This window comes from Micrasema longulum, unplaced genomic scaffold, assembly GCF_059751315.1.
Source record: "Micrasema longulum isolate JH-2025_06_02 unplaced genomic scaffold, ASM5975131v1 h1tg001514l, whole genome shotgun sequence".
Lineage (NCBI taxonomy): Eukaryota > Metazoa > Arthropoda > Insecta > Trichoptera > Brachycentridae > Micrasema > Micrasema longulum.
In genome coordinates, this window is record NW_028278697.1 from 1 (window position 1) to 27,397 (window position 27,397).

Consider the following 27,397-nt stretch of genomic DNA (forward strand, 5'->3'; position numbering starts at 1 on the left):
TCCTCGAGTGAACCCCAAACGAACATTTTTGTGGAAAAGAAAAATGTGCAAGGTTGGGCTTACCGCGTGGCCGAACACCGTGCAGTAGCAACAGTTGCACGGTTGGTCGGGACGCGGCGAGGCCGGGTGCTGGCTGCAGCGAGTGGCCTCGGCGCCGCCGGCGCAACTGTCCGTGCCGTGGTTGACTGCAACCGATACAAGTTTGTCAGTGAAAAAAAGATGATTTTTATTCGATCAATTTGCATTGATCGATGTGTCCCATCTCTAATGTTTTTGCAAAATGATGTAACCTTGTAAGAACGTCGTTAATAATTAGGTTTATTTTAGTTTTAAAGCTGATTTTATGTATTTATGTTGATTTATATGTCAAGCATTGTATTAAAAAAATAAATTAACACGCCAGATACTAATGATTTTTCGTGTGTCAATATAAATAACTCCTTAGACGTTACTACAAAGTTATGTTGTCACTTTTTCTGACAACTGTCACTCTAATCAAGCTATATTTTCGCTTTCGCGACATCTTCGAGACTGGTATCTTTATTAAAAAGTTAAATGTATTTATACAGCCGTTTCAGGGTTACTGTTACTTTAATTCACAAATACGGATATTCCAAATTTGTGGATTAAAGTATCACTCGTGTTTTATTTATACTATAAATTACAATGAACTTCCATCAAGAATTTTCACTTACAAACTTAAATGTTTTATTACAACAGAGATGAAGAACATTTAAGAGAAGGTGATATAGAAGTCTAGGCATCTACAAATTTGAAAAAATTTCTTCGGGTTAACTAATGAGTTGATATAATGAAATCATTAAAATAGCATTATATCAACTCATTAGTTAACCCAAAGAAAATTTGTTGATAATGATCCTTAAGATAAAAATAACTTTATTTAATTTACTTACATATAACTTTGAACTATCTATCCTTACCTCTGTTTTGTATAAATACATTTATTTATTTATTCATATTTTTCGCTTACAAACTATAAATTAATAATAAAAATAATGTGACCTCACTGGGGTTTCCCGTGCCGAGGACACTTAACAATTTAGTTTTTTTTATTACATTTGAGAATAAACAAAGAAGACTCACTTAAAAAACAAACATAATTAACAAATATTCAGACAGTTTTAAAAACAAGGTATTTATATACATCTATATTATTTATATTACAAAACACACAATGAAAACAACAAAAACCTAACATAAGCCATACAGTTGTGGAGCAGTTGATTCAGATTTAACTCTTTAATAAAGATACCAGTCTCGAAGATGTCGCGAAAGCGATGAAACCGGTCACTGGATATTCCAAATTTGTGGATTAAAGTATCACTCGTGTTCTATTTATACTATAAATTACAATGAACTTCCATCAAGAATTTTCACTTACAAACTTAAATGTTTTATTACAACAGAGATGAAGGACATTTAAGAGAAGGTGATATAGAAGTCTAGGCATCTACAAATTTGGACAAACTCAAAATATAGTTGATAAATCCACCTGGTCCACGAAGAAGTACAGAAATTGAAAAAATAACATTTTCAGGCGTTGCCTAGTATGTAGGTGAATTTAAATAACTCTTTAGACGTTACTACAAAGTTATGTCGTCACTTTTTCTGACAAATGTTATTCTAATCAAGCTATATTTTAAGGACTATAGTTGCATGTGTACCTATTTGTTTGACGTTAAATAATCAGTGTGGCCATTATATGAATCAAATTTTAAAAAAATATCTTCAAATTAATCACTCTCTAGGGGGTAGAGAAGATCCAGAATACCATCCCTGGGGTGCTATTCCGAACAACTCTCGCGGCACGAGCAAACAGTTTTTCTCGTGTAAAAACTGTTTGCTCGTGCCGCGAGTGTTTGGAATATCACCCCCGGGCGGAAATGGTCTAATCAGTATGGCGATTTTAAAGAGTAACACGAATTCCTTTCTAGTTTGCGGAGAGAGCGGTAAAGCAGCACCTGTGCATACGTGCTGGTGATGGTGGTCCGTGTCGGCGGGGCGTGCGTACACCGTGGGGGTGGGGGGGGCCTCCGCCGGCTTCGCGGGATGCACCACCGGCTCCCGGTAACCTGGAAACAGAGGGATCATTCACCGTCTGCTAACAATTTTAATAATTAAATAATTTTATTTATATTTGGAGGAAAATACATACAATGGCAACGATTTACAAGAAATAGTAATTATTTATTTATTTTTCAGTAAATAAAGTTAGCGTAAAAAATTATTATGAATAGTAAAATATAATGGTAAGCTGCGCATAATCCCTTCTATACACGATTCGCCCCTGCTGCGTATCAAAGTGCTCTCCCTCCGCATATACTCTTAAGGAATGAATATCTGAAATGACGTTTTTCCTTTAGAGACTGCATCCAGGTTGCCACTCACCGATGATGTCCCGAATGGTGACGCCATCCTTGATGGGCACTCCGCCCTTCATTGCGACCCCGTTCACCACCTTCACGTCACTGGCGAGACGGGTCCTCGGCTCCGCGTCCTGTACCTCCTGCAAATTACCATACATATAATCAATTAAATTTATTGCAACAGAGAGGGAACACATTATTGAGAAGGGGATATGGAAGTCTAGGCATTTACAGGGCTACTGACCTGTCATTGGCTGGTTTAAGTGGCCACTTTACACGTATAAAAGAAGAAGTATAAAAATTGGAAAATTGTTTTCAGGCGTTGCCTAGTAGGTGATTTGGCTCAGCCAATTTGGTTTGGTAAAGGTTTCAGCTCATTTACTTCACAAAAGTCAACAGATGGAAGAGTTGAGGAAATGTGGATGTTCAAACATGGGCAGAATGGTGAATGTCACACAGTGTGTAAAGTGGCCACTTAAACCAGCCAATGATAGGTCATAAGCCCTGTAAATGCCTGTGTAACATTCACCATTTTGCCTATGTTTGAACGACCATATTTCCTCAATGCTTTCATATGTTGTCAAATTTTATCTCGTTCCATCGTTGTTAAATGTTATCTGTGTGAAAAATCCAATTATCCAATTTTTTTGCTGTCCGGATAATTGGAGTTCTACTGTACTTTATAAATTTACATATAAGTGTTTTTGAGGCTAAGTTCTTACATAAAATTGTTTATACTTTTTTTTTTTTATTCAATAACAAAAAATAGTATTAAGTGAAAAAATACAAAATATTTTTAATTCAATCATAATTCCCAAAGATGACAGTTTTTTAATTTTTTCTGCTATATATTTAGTATAGTCTAGTACAATAATTATATTTTTATGTTATTTCATTTTTTCCATACATTTTTCATTTCCTCACTTTAAAGTTTTCCTCAGCTTTACACTTTTTTGATGTTCCCTTGAAAAACGTAAAACGGGGATTTTACTGTATAATCACTTTGCTAAGCGCCCTCGAGGTATTATACTACGAAAATGGAGCTTCATAAGTTATCCATAACAACAATAATACCTGAGCGTGCAATGGTCGCTTCCTCGGGAAGGCCATTCCATCGCTCCACAAAATATATATCTACCTCTTTCATGGCAATTATGGCTTTGCTCTTGTTCTGAGGATTGCTGATGACGATTTTCTTGATGACGGTTTTGGTCTTTGCGGCTTCCTCGCTGCATTCCTTGCTGACTTTGGGCTCGGGCTTGACTTCCTCGGAAAGCGTTTTGGTCTTCGGTTCTTCTATCACCTTCTGGAAGAAGTACACAATCCAATTGGCATAAAACACAAGCAATTATTATTACGGATAGTTTATTTGACAATGGGGAAATATAACTTTTTTTTACATTTTTAAAGTAATAAAGGTCTACAAAATACTAAAAAAAAATTTTTGCTAATTTTAGTAACATAAAAAATACTTTTAAATTTGTAATTTTTAATATCCATTAAAAACAGTAATTCCATTGGCCACGCCCCTAATACGACGTGATTCATGTTTATTTGCTCCTGCCATTCAAATTTGTGTAGAACAATATCACAAATCTTGAAGTACTATACTATAAAAAAAAATACCATATTATCTTTTACAGAATATTTTATTTTTTCTTTCTTATGTTACACAAAATTATTACAACTGTCCATTATTTATTATAGGAGCAAAAATTCATTAACATTTTCTTGTATACCCACGAACAGACCATGCTTTGTGGGATTTTTTCGTTTAATTTTTACTAATAATATGTATTTCATTGCTATGTAATTATGCTTTATTTTTTTAATACTCTGTTTTATTATTATGTTTATTGTGAAAAAACAAAAAAAAGAACACACCGAGGTAGATACAGATAGTACAGAAATTAAGTATACCGTATCGATATATACAAATGAAGATAGTGTTCATAATCGAGGCACTGAGCAGCTCAGAATTCTCTATTAGAAAGAGTAATTAGTAATTTTTCAAATTTTAAAATAGTCAAAGATGTACAATCTTGACTTATTATGTAATTATGCTTTATTTTTTTAATACTCTGTTTTATTATTATGTTTATTGTAAAAAAACAAAAAACTTTAAATAAAAAAAAAATTTTTTTTTTAAAAAGTCACAACAACCAAGGCCAAACACGTGGCGTTTTTCTACAAACTAATATTTATTGAATTTCTTTTTAACATTTATGTATGAAAACATAAATACAATTTATTAATCTAAATTCATTTCATATATTTTTATCAGTATTCGGAGTATGCGATATTTAATTTTTACATACATTTTTAATAAAACCATTGAAAATATGTAAAAAAAAAAAATATTCACGATCCCAAAAGGAAAATATCACATACTACAAATATCGATAAAATGCCCAAATGTGAAGGTCCCATTTTTTTCCATACATTCTCTCATTCAAATACCCCCCCAATTGAAGTTTTTGTTTGGGGGATATTTGAATGAGAGATTTTCACATCCTCGGTTTTACGTTGAAATTTTTTCGAAACTCATTCAATCTGTCGAAAGACGTCGAGCCGCGCGCCGCCGCGTGAATGGAGAATAAAATCGAGGCAAATAAAAAAACGTGTAAATTATTGGCTCAAACTAAATTCAAAGTAGGTGCAGTGTAATTGACCATTTTGTTTAGGTGTCTTATTTTGACATTTTGCTAAATAGTGGCATGCGGTTGACGCATGTTTAGGAAGAACAAAGTATTGACATAAAAAAATTACGATGCAGAAAGTTAAAAAATTTAGCAATAGAAATATTATTTGAAGCTATAAACATAAACAAATTACAACAGGGATGGAGAATACCTTAAAATAAGGGAATATGGAAGTCAAGGCATTTACAGGGCTCATGACCTGTCATTGGCTGGTTTAAGTGGCCACTTTACACACTGTGTAACAGTCACCATTTTGCCTATGTTTGAACATCCACAATCCACAGTTTTTACAATTTTTCTGGCAGTAAATTTACACTATACATATGTAGTCAGTACAATTATGCTCAAGTAATTCCATACATTGGATTTAAAAATTAACTAATCGTTTAACGTTCGACCTCATCACCCCTCCCATCCTAACCCCCACCCCCACACATTCTGCAAAATATCGCTAAAAATATTATTAAAATAATTTATTCTTTACATTGTGTTTTTTGAAATTTATGTTGTTTATACACTCATCTTTTTATTTTTATTTTTATACCAACTATACTTCTTAACACTGTTCCTATCTTTTATTTCTTTATATTGTATTTTTTAAATTTGATGTTGTTTATATACTCATGTTTTATATAACTTCCATGCATGTAAAAATCTTATGGGCGTGAAAAATTAATAAAATAAAAAAAATATTTTCGTGCATGTTCGGACATGGTGGTGTTTGCATCCCCTTTAACTCTGCATGCAATTTATGTATTGATGGTAAAGGTGAGTGTATTTTGGTATTTGCATGTTGATGCATTGAGTGTTCTGACAAAGAAACGGGTGCGTCCCGAAACCGGTAGATATAAAAAGTCGGTATAAATAAGACATAAAAGGTAGTTAAATACGACTATTTACTAACGTTAATTAAAATGTGAATGCTTTGAACATAAATAATACAATTCAATCACTTCATACCTCGGTTGTGTGCTCTTCTTTCTTGTCGCCAGGCGTCGGCGCGTCTTCCACGCGCTCCGGCTCCTTCTTAGAGAACTGGTTGATGAGCTTGCTGAGCCCGCGCCCCGCGAGAAGCTCGGCCTCGCGGGTCTCGTCGCGGCCGTGCTTCGCGGGCGGCGACGCGGGCCGCTTCCCGACGGCGGCCTTCAGCTTCTCCTCGAGCTTCTGCAGCTCGCCGATGGTCAAGACCCAGTCGCTGCCGCTGAAGTTCTGCCGGATGAGTTTGTCGACGTAGTCCTTGTTCACGGCCTGCAGCTTCTCGATGAAGGTGGTGTGCTCGACGGTGATCGTCTTGGGCTCCTGCCGCGCGACCGTCTTCTTGACGGCGCGCCGCTTGACGGGGTCCTCGGGCGCGTCCGGGACCTTGCAGAGCAGCTCCGGCCAGTGGTGGCCGTCGCGGAGCATCGCGTCCAGCACCTTGCGCATGACGAGCTGGATGGAGGCGGCAAACAGCTGCACTCGGAAGTCGTCTGTCTCCGGAGTCGTCTCCTCCCTGTAGAAATGAGAGTTAGGATACGTTTTTGGTTATAATTCAAATTTTTCAGGCAGTTTTGGCTACCATTTCTGTTTGCAATGTGGTCATGAGGAGAGAGAACAATATTAGTATAGTAGTAGAGTTAAATTCAAGTTTATTGACAAAAAAACAACACTTTTTTATGCATAAGCAAAACCGATAGCAAGACCCACGGTCTTTAAAACGGTTTTAGGGTATGTGGAGGAAGAACTTTTACATGGGAACTAACTCGACGTGTTATCTCATCGGGATGTTTCTGAATCCACCCAAAGTGGCATGAAAATAGTAGATTAAGATATGATAATAGAGATGCTTTATCCACCCCAGTAATAACCGTAATAAACCAATCTCTTTTATAAAACGTTTATGACGTAGCCGAGATACTACAATAAAAATGAGAATGTTTACGTTGAGTGACGTTAGCAGGCGCTACTCAGGGGCGATATTGCGGCATTATGACGTTGAACAGGGCTAAGTAATAATGACCGCCAGAGTGATTCTGAAATATCGCAAATGGGAGGAGACGTATTTCCAAGTGATATTGAGGCATCTCGAATGAGTAGCGCATCGAATATTTACAAATATGTGACCAGTCTCAGTAGATCTACTCGGGTCGCAGTGATGTCTACAACAAGAATAGAACGTCTCTTCCTTACCCAGTAGCCCGCTACTTTAAAGACATGGGCTCAGAGAAGGAGATTTAACAATACGAGACCACTCAGCAGCCGGGCTCGGGAGACCTGTCACAGCAGACCCACTCTAAGAATTGAACGTCTCTTCCCTACCCAATACCCCATTACTCGGACTGGGAGGCTCAGCGGCCAGGCTCTCGAGCATCTGATACCCGATTACTACTCTCCTACCCGACGGCCGGCCACCGGGGTCGGACGAGACGTAGCGACAATAGCGGAGGGGCCTTGCCTGGCGGCGTGCTGGGGCGGCGGCCGCCGCAGGCCGGCCAGCGCGCGGCGCAGCACGCGCACGCGCCGCTCGGGCGCCGGCTCGCGCAGCAGCTCCATCTTGTCGAGGCACTCGAGCATCTGGCGCCAGAGCTCCTCGCGCTCGTCGCTCCTGTCGCAGCTCTCGCAGCTCGCCTCCCCGTTGCTGCCGAAGTGCGAACTGCAACTGCAACTGTGAACAAACAAACAGCATTTCATTAATTATATATATATTTGGATAATTTATATAGCACTATTTTTGTGAAAATCACCTCAAGGGCGCTGTACAATATACTGGGTGTTCTTTAAACCCTGTCACATCCGAAACCACGATGATCAGTATGAGCAAGAAGGCTTATTGGCACATTAAAATATTTTTTTAGAACGACTAAAATCTTGAAAAATGAAATGTAGAAAAAAAACAAATGGTTGCTTACTTCTGCAGGGGAGAAACGGGGAGGGGGGAGTCTGAACAGCACGGCCGCGCCCCCCTCGCTTCCCCCCTGCAGAAGTAAGCGACCATTTGTTTTTTTTCTATATTTCATTTTTCAAGATTTTAGTCGTTCTAAAAAAATATTTTAATGTGCCAATAAGCCTTCTTGCTCATACTGATCATCGTGGTTTCGGATGTGACAGGGTTTAAAGAACACCCTGTATAAATATCCCAGCACGTCTTGCAGCTACAGAGCACATGGACAGTTAGAATTCTAGACCGCATTTACTAAATTTAGATATTTGATAACATTTACCTATTGAAGCTAAATTACTAATCGTCTTGCAGCTACAAAGTGCATGGACGAATGAAATTCTAGCAACTTAAAATTATCAATAAATTTACAAAAATAAACAATAAAATAGCATAATTGTAATTTTGTAGTGTTTATGCTAAAAAGTGATTATGATATATAGGAGCTAGATTACAATATGTCTTGCAGCTACAGAGCGCATGGGCATTGCCTTAGGGCAATTTCTTCCAACCTACTAAACTGTTCAGTTTGAGAAAATTAGATGTACATTCTGTCAAATAAATACCTGGACTAAGTCAAAAAAAAATTTTTTTTTTTCAATTATTTGAAGACCTTGTTTTAACACCTCAAATGTCACAAAACAACTATTTTACGGGAGTGTTTAAACTGGGTTTGGCTGTTGTTTTAATGTCGATAATGAAATAAAATCAGATATTGCGGGTACATTCTGTCAAATAAATATCAGGAATGAGTCAAAAATACAACGACAAATCCATTATCAAATGAAGACGCATCTCACCTTCTCTCCTCGGAGTCTCTCCCCAGGTGGAGTTGCGTCATGGCGTCCGTCAGGCTGTCGTGCGGCGAGCGCGCGCGCCGCAGGTCGGGGCACGAGCGCGTCAGGCGCGCCAGGCCGCGCGCGCGCGCCCGCGCCAGGCAGCCGGCGCTGCCCCAGCGCGCGACGCAGCGCGCCAGCCCGTGCGGCATGTCGAGCGCGTCGTCGTACGCGGACGGGTGCGGCGCGGGCGCGCGCGCCGCCGGCCGCGGGCGGCTGTCGCTTTCGTATGGCCTTTCCTTGTCGCGCTGCAGTTGACATCTGAAATAAGTCGACGGTGGATAAAAATATTGAAACAAAACACAGAGAGATAAATTCCCTCTAGCGATTATAAAGATATAATACCGACGCCCCCTCTTCAAGTTTTGGGTAGGTACATCAATATGAATGAAGGGGGAAGCTTACATCACCGTACACATATCTACGCTCTAAAATAACATAGTTTCAGTATGACGTCATAGTTGAAGATAAGTCTCCTGACCGACCACAAAGGTATAGTACCGATACCCCCACCATCAAGTTTTGATGTAAGTACATCGTTTTATACCAACGGGTCTAAAACCCCTCGATACGTTTATCTACGCATCAAGTGTCAAAATTTTATTCCACCTAGCAATTTTTCTTTTAATTATGATTTATTGAAAATTTTAATCGTTTTGAGGTCGGTACTTTTTTTCTTAAAAGCTTAATAAAAATATGAGAGAGAAACAAGTAAGTTTTGAAGTCGAATTAAATTCCGACATAACTGTCACTTTAATAAAACGAACACCTAGATGTGAAAATAATGTCGCTAGGTTCTGTCGTATTAACAAATAAGAGCATCTAGGCGTCAGACACAGATTATATGCGTCAGAAAGTTACCACTCTAAAAATAATTTAGTTATTATATTTTTTCCATCTGTTTTACTATCTTTCCGAGCGTATGTATAGAGACGTTATAGGAGCCGGCTTTGTAGTCGATCGGTACAGATCGATAGATACATACAGACGATCGTTAAGCGTACCGTCCAGGTGATTTCCAAAAATCATGCAAAATTCATGTTCAAGCGAGCATTTTTTGCTTGAACTGGTATTTTTTGGAGTTTATAATCGCTTTGAAGTGAGCACTTTTTATTACAGAAGCCTATTTAAACTATAATTTTATTTAGAGTAATTTTTTGCGGTCATTCCATTGGCTTGTTTCGATCACATCAATTGTTCCAAGAAGCTAAACTTTTACATCTAAGACAAATATATTGTTTTCAATGTTTAAAATATATATTTAAGAACCAAAATTTATTTACAAGTAATTCAAATAGATCAAGTCAAAGAAGGAATCGTGTGTTAGAAATAGTACATTGTAAAACGAGGCTCGCACAGAGACATGCATATTTTATAGGCCCGAAAATTTTTAATTCTTTTTTAATTGATTACAAACTTTCAAAATTTTCCTTCTCTTAAAAAACACACTATCCTGGGTAAACTAAAGATATGAACTCTTTTTTTCTATGATTTATTTTGTTGCCCTTTAATAATAAGGAATATTTTTGGGTTATTTTAAATATTTCTTATTTCCTTTTTTAATTAATATAAATAAATACCGTATTATCTTTTACAGTTGGAGAGGAACTATATTTCACACCCAGCCCGTACGGTGGCTGAGCGCGAAAGAAAAATCGATATTTGTATACGAAAATTAGTATATTAGCGTTTATTTTTCATTCGTGTGGCACACATCAAATGAATTCTGAAAAATTTTAAACGTAAAATCGGGGTGATGAAAAATACGAAAAACGTTAATAGAGGGGAATATTTGTATGAGAATGAATGAACAAACTATGGTCAATGCGCCCGCACACTGTTAGAGCTAATGACTAAAGAACTCACCCTAATGACGGATTGTACTTAAGCAAATCTTCAAATCCGCGCATTCTTCTACCGTGCTCCTTTTCCTGGAGCAATTCCTCCAACAATTGCTGCTTACTTCTGTAAAAAGACGAGGCATTTGAGCAATCATTATTAGTGACAGTGTCTACCAGTGCGAATGGTGATTTTATTTACAGGTAAGTTGTAAAAAAACAAAAAATATATATTTGTACCTACATAGAAGGTACATAATATAATGTTGGTAATATTTACTATAAATTGATATTTTTCTGTGGTTCTGTGTGATACAACAACTCTCATTCATGAAATCTAATGTAATGTAACTTTGTGATATATTATCCATTACTTTAACACATAACTCATTAAAAAATAAATAAAAAATACCACTATGAATTCAGTCAATATTAGGTATTTAATTGAAATGTCAACTGGACAAATTGGTCTTAAAATTAATAGTGCTAAAAACGGCCGCGTCGAGCGCTATATGTCCCGCAATATGACGCATGAAAGTAATTATGGTCTTATGTCAAAAGTACCATCTCAAAGAAAAATAGCCCTTAAGAAACAATGTTTGAAATACTGTTTTCCAAAAAAAGAATTTTAAAAAAAATTGTGTAATCTGCGAGAAAAAACCTGCATTGGGGTAAAACTTTAAAAATATAGCATACTTATTTGTATGAAAAAATAAGCTGGAATAATCGGCTAGTTTCTTGGCTCACCGCAGACACTGGGCGCGTTTTATTAATATTTATATTAGGTTAAAAATACAAACGGTGGAAATGATTTAAAATAAAAAGTAATTATTTATTTGTTTTTCTCTAAATAAAATCACAGTAAAACATTATTATGGTTAGTCAAATATAATGGTAATAATCGCTTCTAGACACGGTTCGCCCCTGGTGTCTACTAAATCTAATATTAAATACTAGACTCGAGGGTCTTTGAGTTAACCTTTATTTTCACCGCGGATAACAAATTGCTGACAGCCAGGGAAATAGCCGACAGCCTAAACTCCCCACTTCCCGATAGTAAAGAAAAGATATCTTCACCGTTCGGGCAAAAAATCATATTGGTTTTTTGAAAATACAATGAATTTTTCCATTTCACATATTTTTATTGGTATTCGTACAATGTGATATTTCCCTATTGTTATATTTTATTTATTTCGAATACAAACAGATGTACAGGTTAAATGAATATTTAAAAAAAAAAAACTATAAAATGTATACATAGTAGGGCCTGCCATCTAATTATATGTATTCACTAAATAATACTGTAATAAAGCGACGACGGCTTGAAGTTTAAACTATATAAATAATAAATACACTATATATTAAAATAACGGAGTTCTAGTTCCAACTCTAATGTATGGGAGCGAAGTATGGAATTGAAAAAATAATGATGAAAGTAGGTTGAATGCTGTCGAAATGCGATCCCTCAGGCGAATGTGTGGTAAAACGATGTATGATAGGTGCACAAATGTCGAGATCCGTGAAGTGTGTGTGAAGGCTGAGACATGCATTATTGACAGAATCAAGAAAGGGGTGCTGCGTTGGTTTGGACATGTAGAGCGAATGGACAGAGAAAGAACGACTAAAAGGATCTACGATGCAAATGTTGATGGATGCAGAAAACGAGAAAGACATGGCACGATCAAGTCCATCAAATACTTGAAGATGGACATGTCAAAAGTAGGAATAATCGGCGTGCGTGCATAAGAAGATGTATGAATGTAGAGGAAGCGAGGTCTGTATGCCAAGATAGAGTGTTATGGCGTTCTATCCTCTCTGCCTACCCCTACGGGGAAACGGCGTGATGGTTTGTTGTTGTTGTTGTTATTAAAATAAGATAAATACGGACAGAAGAAGGAGATAGTGGGATTGCCAGGCTGAGAAAGGTGTTATTTATTTATTTATTTATTTATTAACGGACATTGTCCATGTATACAATTTATAAGGTTTAAATATTACAAATAAAAGAGTAGTTTAAAACATTTAAAGAAAAAAGAAAGAAGCATTGACAAACATAAGGGACATCGAGACAAGATCTGGACTATTTATTTAGTGCTCGTTTAAATCGTTGTAAACTTAAACCAAAAAAGTCCAGATCCTGTCTTGAGTTAACAATACGACAAAGGCGGGTCATTGGAGAATTTAGGCCATAGTTTGTTCTATGCTGATCGATGAACAGTACTTCATTGTTTCTCAATCTACGAGTCGGAATATTGAATTTTACTTGTCCCAGTAATGATGGAACATCGATTATACCATTTAGTATGCCGAACATATATATGGAGTCAATATTAGTTCTACGTTTTTGTAGACTAGAAATATTTAACATCGACTCTATTTCGGCATAAGAATAATTATCTCTCTCTAGTCCAAGCATCCACGCTATTTTTGTTGACTGCATTTTTAATCCATATTGGTCGGAGGGAGTCAGAGAATTAATTGTCTGATGTAGAAGGACGTAAGCTGGTTGCTTGTTCTACTAGTAATGATTTAGGACTTAGGATATAGAGATTTTGGTATTATTTATGTTTTCTCTGGATATTCATTGTTTACCTTTAAGACTGAAAAAGCACACATTATGATAAAAGTGTAAATACTTTTAAATATCATTATAAAATACATAATTGACTGCCTTAGAACGGGGAAGCTATCCCTAGTTAGGCAGTTTAGATGAACCAACGGCAAAAATAAAAAATATGTATGCTTACTTTTACTACTGAATTAATTTGTTATAATTACTTGTATATTGCTGTAATAAATATGTAAAATAATTTAAAAAAAAAAAAAAAAATGGTGAAAAGGAAAAGAGGGAAATTGATAAGGAGTGGTGAAGGATGATTGGAGGAAGGTGAGAGTGGAAAATTGCATTTGATTTAATGATTAAACGAATTATGAATGAAGAGCATGAATCAAGCCTATTAGTTCTCTTCTGTACATATTGTATGGAGTGTTAAATATATCGAGACTATTAAATTTCTTGTTAAATGTTTCACATATACGAGGGATCGTAGAATGTTTCCGGTGATTAGTTTTAAATTTACGAATATAGAAAATATCAGAGAGTCTAGTCGGCCTGGAGGGGGCACGGTAAGCGAGTAGATTAATGAGTTCCGGGGAATCGAATTTATTATTGACAATTTTATAAAGCAGGATTTGATCAAACATATCTCCTCTGTGTGCTAATGAATAAAGGTTATAAAATTTTAATGAAGCTAAATAATTTGGAAAATGCAAATGAAATTTGTTTTTCGATTCTTTTAATATTTAATTTATAAACAGGAGACCAGATAGCATATATCATCATCATTCCCTTTCCGCACCTAATGGTTCATAGGGCACTGCATTGGTACACCAATAAATGTGGTGATTTTAATATAGGAGAGTCCCCGCTTATAATTGATTGAATATTTAAATTTTGATCACCATTTTCAACGAGTTGTAAATAACTCACTATTAGAAAATGGAAATCGAGTTGGGGTAGGGTGGGGTTGGAACCTCGGACCTCTGATTTGTGAGTTCGCAACACTAGCCACGGGACCGCAACCCGATAATTGTGTTGTGTATTGCGTGAATTAATTTTTTTTCACAGTGTATCTTGATCATTTTTGTTGAATGAAGGTAAGTTGATCAGTCTTACGCTTCAGGTGTCAGTCCAGGTACAATGAAATATCCTAGTGTAAGAACACCCTGAACGTCGGCAGTATATATCAGAAATTCGGGACGAAAATCTGACTTGGGAGGACGCAAAGAAGTTGGCAGCCGATAGAGATGCACGCGGGCTCTTTGTGGATACCGTATGCTCCAACTAGCGAGTGGACATGGAATGATGAAAAACACTTTTTTAAATAAATATGCCATTTCAACAATGTCGGGAATCGAACCCGAGACCTCTCGCACGGTAGGCAAACATGATGACCACTACACATCGAGGCCGACAAATTGCTCTACAGGCAGTTAGTACTCATTTGGTGGTACAGCATTTGAGGTTTCCTTCTGCGACAAAATAATTTTGAATGAATAACCTTAAGGTGTCATTTTCTTCTAAGTCTTCCTCTCCACACTCATCTTTAGAATCATCTTCAGTCGTTGCGCCGTCCGCTTCTTTCTGATCCATATTCTTGAAGAAAAAAACTTAATCAGCTACAGGCAATAAGATGCTCTAAAATTCAGACGCTTAATCACGGAAGGATTAAATCTAATAATCGTTTGTTTCAGTTTTTTTCAAATCCCCCTTTCACGGGAAAATAATATGCATTGAAATTTATTGCAACAGACGGGGAGAGGGAAATATGCAAGTTTAAGCATTTACAGAGCTAATGACCCATCATTGGCTGATTTAAGTGGCCACATTACACGCGTGGGGTTCATAGTCCATGATCGATGACACACAAGTGCTAAATAATTTTACCCACAATTATAGTGCAATGACCAATGAAGAAAGTCATCGTTTTCTATAGAATCCAATACAACATATTATATTTTTCCTTTAATTATGATTTATTAAAAATTTTAATCGTTTTGAGGTTGGGTTGGTCACTTTTTTTCTTAAAAGCCTATTAAAAATTTGAGAAAAATAAGTAAGTTTTGAAGTCGAATTAAATTCTGACATAACTGTCACTTTAATAAAACGAACGCCTATCGAACGTTCTGTCCCCTTTTCATAGGAAAATAATATGCATTGAAATTTATTGCAACAGACAAGGAGAGGGAAATGTGCCAATCTAAGCATTTACAGAGCTAATGACCCGTCATTGGCTGATGTGGCCACATTACACGCGTGGGGTTCATAGTCCATGATGACACACAAGTGGTAAATAATTTTACCTGCAATTATAGTGCAATGACCGATGAAGAAAGTCATCATATTCTATAGAATCGTAACTTTTAGAGTTGAAGAATAGAATTATGCAACTCTAAAAGTATTGCACATATAGACGAGATCATTGCCCAGCGGTACATTCACATTGTCCCTACCATGGAGTTATGAAGAACAAAGTACCGGCATGTACATAAATATATATATAAATACAACATTATCTCTCCGCTTCAGCTGGTGACAACAGAAGATGGAATATCTACTTATTTTAAATTAAAATAATTTAGTCTAGCCTTTGTTCTTCATCTCCATTGTAATATGTTAATTTGAATAACCTTATTGTTTTTGTATAAATACACTGAACATTACAATACATATACTAGTCTCGAAGATGTCGCAAAAGTGATGAAACCGGTCATTTGTTATTCCAAAACTTGAATGATTTTTAATGCTATAAAAGTAAAAATATCTCTCCACCTTGGGCAGGAGCGAGGGCGCGCAGGCGGCGAGCGCGGCGCGCAGCGCGCGCTGCAGGCGGCGCGGCGCGCGCGCGGGCAGCCGGCGCGCCAGCTCGGCCGCCTCGCCCGCGGGCGGCGGCGCGGCGGGCGCGCGCCACGGCGCGTCGCGCAATAGCCCGGCGCGCGCGGCCCGCGCCAGCCGCGAGCGCGCGCGCCGCCGGAACGCGCCGCTCACGCGCTCCAGGTACTCGTCGCGCTCGCACTGCCGGCTGCGGAAACAAACGCTCGGAATTAATTCAGAATACGTGACCATGCAAAACCGCCCCTGAGTAGTGCCTGCTCGCATCACCTACCCTTCAAAGTACCCCTCTTGGCTGGCGATGCACTTATTCCAACGAAGATTGGAAGCATTTTGGGATGGGTCTTCAGCTGCTACGTCGTGGCCCTCTCAATGTCGGAAATATTGTTAAAGCGTTTTCCTTTTAGCATGGTTTTTTTTTCTGAAGAGCCAATGATTTGAACATTTCATGAGATTCTTTGGAACTTTTTTGCAAAAAAAAAACAAAATTCAAAGTTTACTTGTCGTTTGATATTCATGATACAACACAATAAACACGGCCAAACTCTTCCTACTCTGGAAGCCGACTGACAAGTCACAACTTGTTCAAACTTGACACTGACTATCTCAATGGATCAGGCTATCGGACCACTTCAAATTGATTCAGAATTTTAATGTAAAAGAACTTAGAAGATTTATTTTGCATTGTGCCAATTAATTTTGGAGGAGGGTATAATCGGATGGGGTGGTGCGAGTGACACAGCTTCAAATAGTGTATTTGTTGCACAAAAATCCATAATTAAAATAATACTACGAGTCCAGATACAGACAGACATCTACTGAAGAAATATTCCACAAATCACAAAGAAAGACATAACCCCGGCCATAAAACACATACAAATAATACAATCACTAGATCCTCAACACAAAGACAACTGAAACAAATACATACTTGTACCACTTTCGGACAAAGGGATTTTGAGTTTTATGCAATTCAAATTTATAACCTACTTCCAATGTTCATTAAAACAATTAGTAACGAGAAAATGTTTAAAAAGGCTATAAAAAATGGATAGTGGAGCTAGGGTAGAAGAAAATGGATTGTCCCATTCGCCCAAACTAATACTGAATCACCTGCTCCACAAATGTTAGGTTTTGGTTATTTTATTGTGCATTTTATAATATAAATTATAAAGGTATACGTAAATTATAGTCCTTAAAATGACAGCTGCCAAACTAATGTGACTAGTGGTGGGGAAGTACTGAGCACTGACCATGTACCGATCAAATCGATTTAATCAGTTTTTTCATGCAAACGTGAAACTCTGTTTCCGAAAATTGATATAAAAACGCAAAAACAAGCCTATTATAGTGTGTTTAAGACAATTATTCACCAAAAAATAAGACGTTTATACTTTTTTCGTGAACAACATAAAATTAATTATTTTTTTATTCGATCGATTTACATTGATCAATTTGTCCCGTCTCAAACATTTTTGCAAAATGATGTAACCTTGTAAGAACGTCATTAATAATTAGGTTTATTTTAGTTTTAAAGCTGATTTTATATAATCATGTTGATTTATATGTCAAGCATTGTATTAAAAAAAAATAATTAACGCCAGATATGAATGATTTGTGTGTCAGTATAAATCACTCCTTTGTCACTACAAAGTTATGTCATCACATTTGCTGAAAACTGTCATTCTAATCAAGCTATATTATAAGGACTGCTGTCTGAACATTTTGTCATTTCTCTCTGTATATTGAGTCTTCTTTGTATATTCTCACAAGTAAAAATATTTTTTTTAATTACATAAGTGTCCTCAGCACGGGTAACCCCAGTGAAGCCACATTATTTTTATTATTAATCATTGTTTAAAACAACAAATGTAATTCAATCGATCTTGTGTAATTCTATATTTGAAGATATACAGCCTGTAACTGGGGGGGTGGATCATCGGTGGCAGAGCGATGGAGGACCTCAATGCCTATCGATTTAACCCCCATGTATGTTCAGCGATATTCAGTCGTTTAAAAGTTATTCAGATTTTTAAGAATTTTTAGTAGAAATCCAATTTTCGGCTGGATGTCCCAAGTGTAGCCGAACTATTAAGTCTACGATAGTATTTTTTTTTTTTTTACAAGTAGCTCAATAGGAGGTCTTTTATCCTACAATACAGTTTTGAGTCGTTATTTGATTAAATTCCAAATAAAAATAATATTTTCCAAAAAATATGCAAACTTAATTTTTCAACTAACTTTTAAGGACTATAATTTTTTTTTTTTTTCTAGATCTTATTTTAAAAACTACTCTTATTTATGGAGAAGGGAGCGGGTTAAATCGATAGGCATTGAGGTCCCCCATCGCTCTGCCACCGATGATCCACCCTCCCAGTTACAGGCTGTGTAAGCATGTGAAATTGAATCGACGAATACCTTCAAATTGTATGTTTTCTAATATGTATCTTTGTTGAATTACCCGATGAAATAAAATAAAATCATCAGTTCTGTACTCACTAGTTCCCGAGGAAGACGGTGACGTCGGCGTCCAGCGTCTCCGCCTCCGTCATCATGGCCAGCAGCGAGGAGAAGCTCCGAAGGGCTTCCGCCGTGCAGGGAAGCTCTTCTCCCAGCAGCAGCAGCATGGACAGCTGAAACCACACGGGAAAGGTTTTAACGTGTTCGCGGTCACGCCAACTATGGTCAGAATCCTGTCGCTCGTTTATGAAATGTCAGTCCAAAAGACATTAATAGGAAAAAGACGGCTTTTGCTAGGGCCACCTTTCAAAAACACAAGAATGCGTACCACATCCTCGATTAGTTATGGTTAACCATAAAAACGTTCGGAATAGCAGCGCAGATAAAAAAATCGACTGTCAATTTTTGGTCAAAAAGTTGTTTTCCCGGCAGGACGTTATGGAACTTGCACTCACATGGATGACTCGGGAGGCGGCCGCGCGGTCGGCCCAAGCGCGGTAGACGGTCGTCAGGTAGCGGTGGGGCGCCAGCAGGCGGCCGCACACCGTGGCCAGACGACGCCGCGACGCGCCCAGGATGTTGGACAGCGCCAGGCCGCCGGCGCGCATGGCCGCCGCCCGCCGCCACAATTCTGCAAAGCGAAAAATTTAGGTTTAACAACGAACATTCTCAAAGCACAAATGAAATTCGTCTAACACTCGTCTTTTCTGCCGCAGCCTATAAAATCAGGCAGACGTACTTAAACATGATTAAAATATTTGAACTGCGGGGGCCATCTTTGACGAGTTAAAAATAACTCACCATTGGAAATTGGGAACCGGGTCGGGGTAGAGTGGGGTTCGAACCTCGGACCTCTGACCCGTAGGTCCGTGACGGGACTGCAACCCGATTCTGCCCGAGCGAAAAGTCCGTACCGCATCAGACATGCGAGGTCACGCTTACCTTGGAGCAGAGTCGTGACGGCCCCCTCCGCCAGCAGCTGGGCGAGGTGCGCGCTGTGGCGGGCGCACAGCGCGGCGCACAGCGTGTCCAGCCGCAGGATCAGCAGCTGCGGAGCCAGCCGCGTGAAACTGGAACAGAGGCACATCACAAAGATAAAGAGAGTGATTGTAGGAAATTCTCTGGACGCCGTTACACAAAACCATTACATCGGTCTCTTTATTACTCGGAGAATTTAGATATTAAAACGATCAATTGAGCATTGTGATTGTTTCATTCCGGTTTGCCGATAATCTTAGTGACTTATTTGAGTTGATGTAATTATATTATTTAAATTATCCATAATCTTAGTGAATAAATAAAGACATGTGTTTGGTGACCTGACACTATCGTGGCACGAGGAAACCGTTTTTCTCGAGTATTTTGTATGTAAATACACGAGATAATACGGCCACGAGAGCGTTTGGAATACCAGCCCTGATCTGACCTAAAATAAAATTATGTGATTAATAATAATAATAATGTTTGGATAATTTCTATAGCGCCATTTTTGTGAAAATCACCTCAATGGCGCTGTACAATAAATAAATATCCCAACACGTCTTGCAGCACAGAGCGCATGGACAATTGGGACTATAGTTCCTCGACTCCAATTATGATATATATGAGCTAGATAACAGAACGTCTTGCAGCTACAGAGCGCATGGACAATAAGAAATCTAGCCCCTATTTACATTTTTATTTGACAATGAAGTTTAGAGCTTAAGTGATATTTTAAAAACGAAATAAAAAGCAAATTTATAAAATTAGAAGTTAGATTACAACAAGTCTCGCAGCTACTGAGCGCATGGACGGTTGAAATTCTAGACCCCATTTACTAAATTTAGATATTTGATAGTTGATAACATTTACATAATATGATAGCTAACATCACAAAAAGTCTTGCAGCTTCAAAACGCATCGACAAATGGAATTTCAACAACATAAGAATGATTTTAAAAAGTTAATAATAAAAAATATTTTTAAAAAACGCAATAATAATACATTGAGCAAAGAACTAGTAAGTATGGCAATTAAGTGAACATGTAACAGCACAAAAAGTCAAATATAAAAACTAAACAAAGATAGCATTCCTTAACTTATAATTAAGGTTAACAAGACAATAGACGATACCCAAACTCAAACTCGTCCCAGTTTTATTTTGGTATGCAGTAAACAGGATCTATTGTCTTTATCAAAGTGCTTTTATTATTATTTTTTTCAACCTAATAATGACTCATCAAATAAATGTCTTGTTCGACCCTCACTCCCCGGAGCGCGGCGATGTGTAGCCAGTACGCGTTGCGTCTAATAACTATAATATCTTTATAAATATAATAAATATTACTACTACTACTACCATCACGCCATTTCTCCGTAGGGGTAAGCAGAGAGAATGGACCGCCACACACGTCTATCCTGGCACACATTCCTAGCTTCTTCCACATTCATACATCTTGTCATACACGCCGGTTCTGTCTGCTCTTGACATGACCAGACTTAAGATTTTATTTATTTATAAATGAAATCATACAGTCTTTATATAAAACAAGGACAAAAGAATAATTAAAAAAAGTAAGACAAATTACACACTAATTTATTATGAATGCAGGAGGAGAGGGGAAAAATAATGAATTCTAAAAAAGTTAAAATAAAAATATTATATAAAAAGGAGAAGACATTGTATGTAGGTAATATAGAAGTCTAGGCATCTACAGGGCTTATGACCTGTCAATGGCTGGTTTAAGTGGCCACTTCACACACTGTGTAACATTCACCATTCTGCCCATTTTTGAACATCTATATTCTTTCAATTCTTTCATCTGTTGATGTTTGTGAAGTTAAAGAGCTGAATCCTTTATTTATGCGGGCGAGATTCATTTAATTGAATTATTTCACCTACATACTAGGCAACGCCTGAAAATGTTATTTTTTCAATTTCTATACTTCTTCATGGACTAGGTGAATTTTTCAACAATATTTTGAGTTTTCTTGAGAGATATTTTGGTTCTGTCCTATTAACAAATAAGAGCATCTAGGCGTCAGACACAGATTATACGCGTCAGAAAGTTACCACTCTAAAAAATAATTTAGTTATTATATTTTTTCCATCTGTTTTACTATCTTTCCTAGCGTATGTATCGAGACGTTATAGGAGCCGGCTTTGTAGTCGATCGGTACAGATCGGTAGATACATACAGACGATCGTTAAGCGTACCGTCTAGGTGATTTCCAAAAGTCATGCAAAGTCATGTTCAAGCGAGAATTTTTTGCTTGAATTAGGATTTATCGGAGTTTATAATCGCTTTGCAGTGAGCACTTTTTATTACAGAAGCCTATTTAAAATATAAATGAGAACTATTTTAAATGTTAATGACGTAAGGAACGCGGAGTAATTGTTTGCGGTCATTCCATTGGCTTGTTTCGATCATATGATGTGGATATGACAAGCAGGTAGAACATACCGAGGTAGATACAGATAGTACAGAAGTTAAGTATACCGTCTCGATATATACAGATGAGATAATAATAATAATAATAACAGTTGTGTGACTCACTTGTCTATATTCTCCGTTATGGTTAAATCTCTCTGCTTGGGGCAGTAGAAGCGCGGCCGGCCACATACGCAGCGACAGCGCTCACAAACCGGGACAGCATCTGCACAATTTTGATTATTTATTTGTCTATTTACTTAAAGCCAGTTTATTACACATCATCTATTTATATATACGCCCAACGGGCATTTTTAAGGACGTATACATAGAAAATTATTATAATTGACAATACAAAGACACAATGGTATACAGTAGACTCGGTGGGAGTGGAAGCGGGAGACGTGTTTATAATTGAATTTGATTCAGTGATCGTTTGAAAGAAGACAACTTGTTATCGAAGACATCAAGACTGGTATGTTTGTTGGCAGACCTGAGAATTCTGGGCCTAGGGGAATGAAAACCAAAGTTAGTTCTATGGTTATCGGTATGAAAGAGTATGTTTTTTCTGAGGTTTCTAGTTGGGATATTTAATTTTATCGAGCCAGTAGTTCAGGCACATCAAAGAGTGAGTTGAGAATTTTAAATGGAACTAGAAGATGGGATTTATTTCGACGGTCTCGAAGAGAAGATATATTTAAGCTAGTTTCTAACTCATTATACGTATATAGCAGGGGCGAATCATCAAAGTAAGCGATTATGCACAGCTTACCATTATATTTGACTTTAAATAATAATGAATTATAGTAACCATGTTTACGGGAAAAAAAATAAAGTAATTGTCATTTATTATAAATCACCGATTATATCTTTCTACAAAAAAATATCTATGAAGCGTGCCCAGCCCATTCTTACTGAACGATGAAACTAGCCGATTACCTCAGCTTATTCTTCCATACAAAAAAGTACACTGTATTTTTCGTCTTTAACCCAAGTCGGCTTTTTTAGTACTAAAACAAACTCGCAGATTACAAATATTTTTAGAAGATTCTCTATTTGGAAACTAGTATTTCGAACATTATTTCCGAAGGACTATTTTTCTTTGATGGGATACCGTTGACATATTATGTATCACATAGGACAGGTGGCGTTCGCAGTGGCCGTTTCAGGCATTATTCATTTTAAAAGAAATCGGCCAGTGCTCAAGTCTTGACAGTACTGTCAATGACAGATCATAATGGAAATACCCGCGGAATGTCATTGTGATATTTGTTAATGAACTTTTGTGCAAGTATTGTATAAAAATAGTGTAGAATAAAACTACGTTTATCGCGTGCTTAATAATAATTGTTGTTTGAGTTGATTTTCACAGAATTACAAAAAAATAGTCATTTATAATTACATTACTTACGTGTTATGTAAGTACTTATATGTAGTACAAATTAATGAACATTTTTAATAGATTACCTATAAAATAAAGCACGGCTCGCCACTGGTATATAGGTCTCTGGATAAGCCCAACCTCCAGACTATCTTTCTTAAAAATCGATGTTGAACTGATTCAATATTCTTGATGTGAACATCATAATATGGAGACCAGATAACAGAGGATACTCTAGGTGCATGGAAAATTTATTAAATACTAAATATAATATGAAAATAAACATGAGGAAAACCAAAGTAATGACTGTGGTCCGTAATGGCAGCGAATGAATATAGCAATGTCAGGAGCAACTCCGAAAAACGCAAAAGAGTTTGTGTACCTCGGAAGCAGGATCACCTGGGATGGGAGAACAAAAAGAGAAGCCAACTGCCGCATACACCGAGCGAGGCTTGCATTTAACAAAAAATCAAAGATTTTTGAGTCGAATAATATCAATCTAAAACTCAGCAAGCAACTTGCCGAGACATATGTATGGAGCATATTGATGTACGGTTGTGAGACATGGCGCCTTACCGAAAGAGATAAAAAAAGACTAGAGGCCTTCGAGATGTGGTGCTACAGAAAAATATTAGGAATTTTCTGGAGAGACCACATCTCAACTGAATCGAAGAAGACAGGCACCTAATCAAAACCATCTTAGAGAGGCGAGCCCGATGGAGCGGTCACATTATGCGCCATGAGAGTCGGGTCTCCTGCGCGCATCATAGAGGGAATGGCCGAGGGGACAAATTACAGAGAGGGCTGCGGAAAATAGAGACCGATGCGGGACTTTGCTGCAAACCGATCCCCGGGATCGAGACTGCGAAGAAGACTCTGGGTGAGGGTGAACTAGGGAACAGAAGAGAGTGTGGCGCCTCCGTCATAGACAATCCTCAAGGACCTACCGAGGAGCGAAACCACGCAAGCGAACGCAGCTCGTTAAGTTACCAGCCTGCGGTTCGATACCCAGCCGGAAGCAGAGGGAGACAAGAACAAAGGCTATAAAAGGCGCGAAGTTCAAGGCCCGTCCTTCTCTCCTTGTCCGAAACTCGACTGCCGTGCTTCCTCACATAGAATCAGTCTTCTATAAAACACGTGTTAGATATAAAATTGGAATTAAGTTAGATTTTTATTGAATGTGTAATAAAATATCTTTGTATTACACGCCAGTTTCTTACAAAATTAATAGTGTTATCCATGTAAGTAAGCCGTTCTTATTTCTTGTGTGATAATATATATGTGAATCCTTTTCCCCGCCACCTTCCGAAAAGAACGTAGTGAGGTGTCAAGCGAGAGGTCATAAGGTACCGGCGGGACAGATTGCAGGCTCCAGCAGGGACGCGAGGTCCCGAGCGGACGGATGCAGGTGAAAAGGAAGATAGCCTAATCCTACCTCACGCACACGCCTGTGAGTATAAAAGTTACACACAGCGTGCACAGAGAGACCCCGACAGGTAAGCAAAACGCCACACACACCCACAACAGGTTTAAGGGTATTGATATTTTTTAAGTCAGTTGTGCTTCTTTTTAATTTAAATTTTGAGACGTAAGTCCCAACTCCATGGGACTAAAAGAGTTGGGACGAGCAATTAGTTGGCACAGACACACGAGTATATCATCACAAATATTATATAGTATCAGAAACACAACAATAAATTGTGTAAGCTATTGCAAGAATAAAGCTGTACTCTAAGCTGTATAAAAATAAGAATATATAGTCACCTTCGTCCCCTTTAGGAATATTCTCATCACCGTCCAGAAACCTCTGGTAGCACTTGGCGAAGAACGCTTCCGCCTCCGGATCCTGAAATACAAATCATTACATTTGAAGCACTAACTTTGTCGTTATTACGAGCATATAGATAATACAGTAAATAAATCACTGAAATTACTTGGCTTCATTAACAGAATATCCTCTGATTTTACTAATGTCCGTACAATCAAAACTCTTTATTGCTCAACTGTTCGCCCTCTTCTAGAATATGCCTCCTAGAATAGTGGTCTGGTCTCCATTCTATGTCAATCGCATAAATCACATTGAATCAGTCCAACATCGCTTGCTTCGAAAAATAGCGTGGATGCTTAGACTAGAGAGAGATAATTATTCTTATGCTGAAATAGAGTCGATGTTAAATATTTCTAGTCTACAAAAACGTAGAACTAATATTGACTCCATAGATATGTTCGGCATACTAAATGGTATAATCGATGTTCCATCATTACTGGGACAAGTAAAATTCAATATTCCGACTCGTAGATTGAGAAACAATGAAGTACTGTTCATCGATTAGCATAGAACAAACTATGGCCTAAATTCTCCAATGACCCGCCTTTGTCGTATTGTTAACTCAAGACAGGATCTGGACTTTTTTGGTTTAAGTTTACAACGATTTAAACGAGCACTAAATAAATAGTCCAGATCTTGTCTCGATGTCCCTTATGTTTGTCAATGCATCTTTCTTTTTTCTTTAAATGTTTTAAACTACTCTTTTATTGTAATATTTAAAGCTTATAAATTGTATACATGGACAATGTCCGTTAATAAATAAATAAATAAATTCATCATAATAAAATAAATAAAACAACTTGTTTTAACCACCATTTTTTATTTTTCACCGACCGGTTTTAAAGCAAACAAGCTTCTTCGTCAAGGTTTACGTAACTTATGAATTGATTCCTTATTTTATTTTTATCACGTTCACTAAATACTACACGTGGACCCAATAAATCAAGTGGTTTTTTCTTACACGGGTGGTAATTTGATATCATTATTTTCGAAGTTAGACAGGAGAGGACTAAAATAAATATTGTTTATTTGGTTATTAATTATTGTTTTCTTATTATGAATCGCTTTTTTAATATCTAAGATTTCTAAGTTGTATAATTTTAATATTTTATTTTCAACATGAAGTACTTTTAATCCAGTGTTTATTGAAGTTATGATTATTTTCTATCAGATGATTTGCGAATTCAGAAAAATTATCATTATTTAAGCATCTAAAGTGTTAAATAGGTGCGAAGGTTTTCACGGTCACTATTATCAATATTATGTATCTTTTTTGGGTGATACCGTGTATGTTGGATTTGATCCGACGTTTCACACAGTTTTCCCTGAAGATGGCTCCTGCAATGGTAGCCGAAACGTCGGATCAAATCCAACATACACGGTATCACCCAAAAAAGATACATAATATCTAAAGTGTTCTTTTACTCTAATATTAAAGTTTCTTTTAGTTTTTCCGATGTAGATTGAATCGCAATCATTACAATTGAATTGGTATATTCCAGATTTATTATATTTATGAACTTTGTCTTTGTGATTTTTTAACAATGTTCCAATATTATTAGTTGTGTAGAAAGCCGAAAAAAAAATATTGTTTAAGAACACTTAAGAGCGCTTAAAGAGCGCTCCAACTCGCTTGTGAATGGTTTCTCATTTAATAACATATATACAAAAATCAAAAATGTTACCTGTATGGATATTCGCTAATAAGCGGAATGGGGAATGTTGTAGTACCTACTTAAAAGTGGCCACTTAAACCCAGCCAATGACAGGTCATAAGCCCTGTAAACGCTCGAATATCCATAATCCTGAATTTGAAAAAATTCTACCTCATCTCTGTAGGGATATAAATAAAAAAAAAAACACTTAAGATGCTTAAATAATAATATTTTTTCTGAATTCGCAAATCATCTGATAGAAAATAATCATAACTTCAATAAAGACACTGGATTAAAAGTACTTCATGTTGAAAATAAAATATTACAATTAGACAACATTAATTAACAACCAAATAAACAATATTTCTTTTAGTCCTCTCCTGTCTTACTTCGAAAATAATGATATCAAATTACCACCCGTGTAAGGAAAAAACCACTTGATTTATTGGGTCCACGTGTAGTATTTAGTGAACATGATGGAAATAAAAAAGGAATCAATTCATTAGTTACGTAAACCTTGACGAAGAAGCTTGTTTGCTTTAAAACCGGTCGGTGAAAAATAAAAATTAGTGGTTAAAAACAAAGTTGTTA

The 27,397-nt window shown here is 37.1% G+C and overlaps 1 protein-coding gene across 1 annotated transcript; it reads right to left on the reverse strand.

The window, feature by feature from the left end:
- Positions 1–63: 63 nt before the first annotated feature.
- On the reverse strand, positions 64–25,169 carry LOC148275096 (uncharacterized; the record flags this gene model as incomplete). The annotated part of the gene is made up of 15 exons (XM_088236144.1): positions 64–185; positions 1,983–2,093; positions 2,410–2,527; positions 3,526–3,693; positions 6,050–6,581; positions 7,524–7,733; positions 8,807–9,103; positions 10,709–10,807; positions 14,742–14,836; positions 16,013–16,262; positions 18,572–18,705; positions 18,988–19,163; positions 19,475–19,602; positions 22,069–22,168; positions 25,088–25,169. Coding segments are annotated over 15 exons (2,622 nt in total), but the record flags the coding sequence as incomplete, so codon positions are not given.
- Between the last annotated feature and the right edge of the window lie 2,228 nt (positions 25,170–27,397).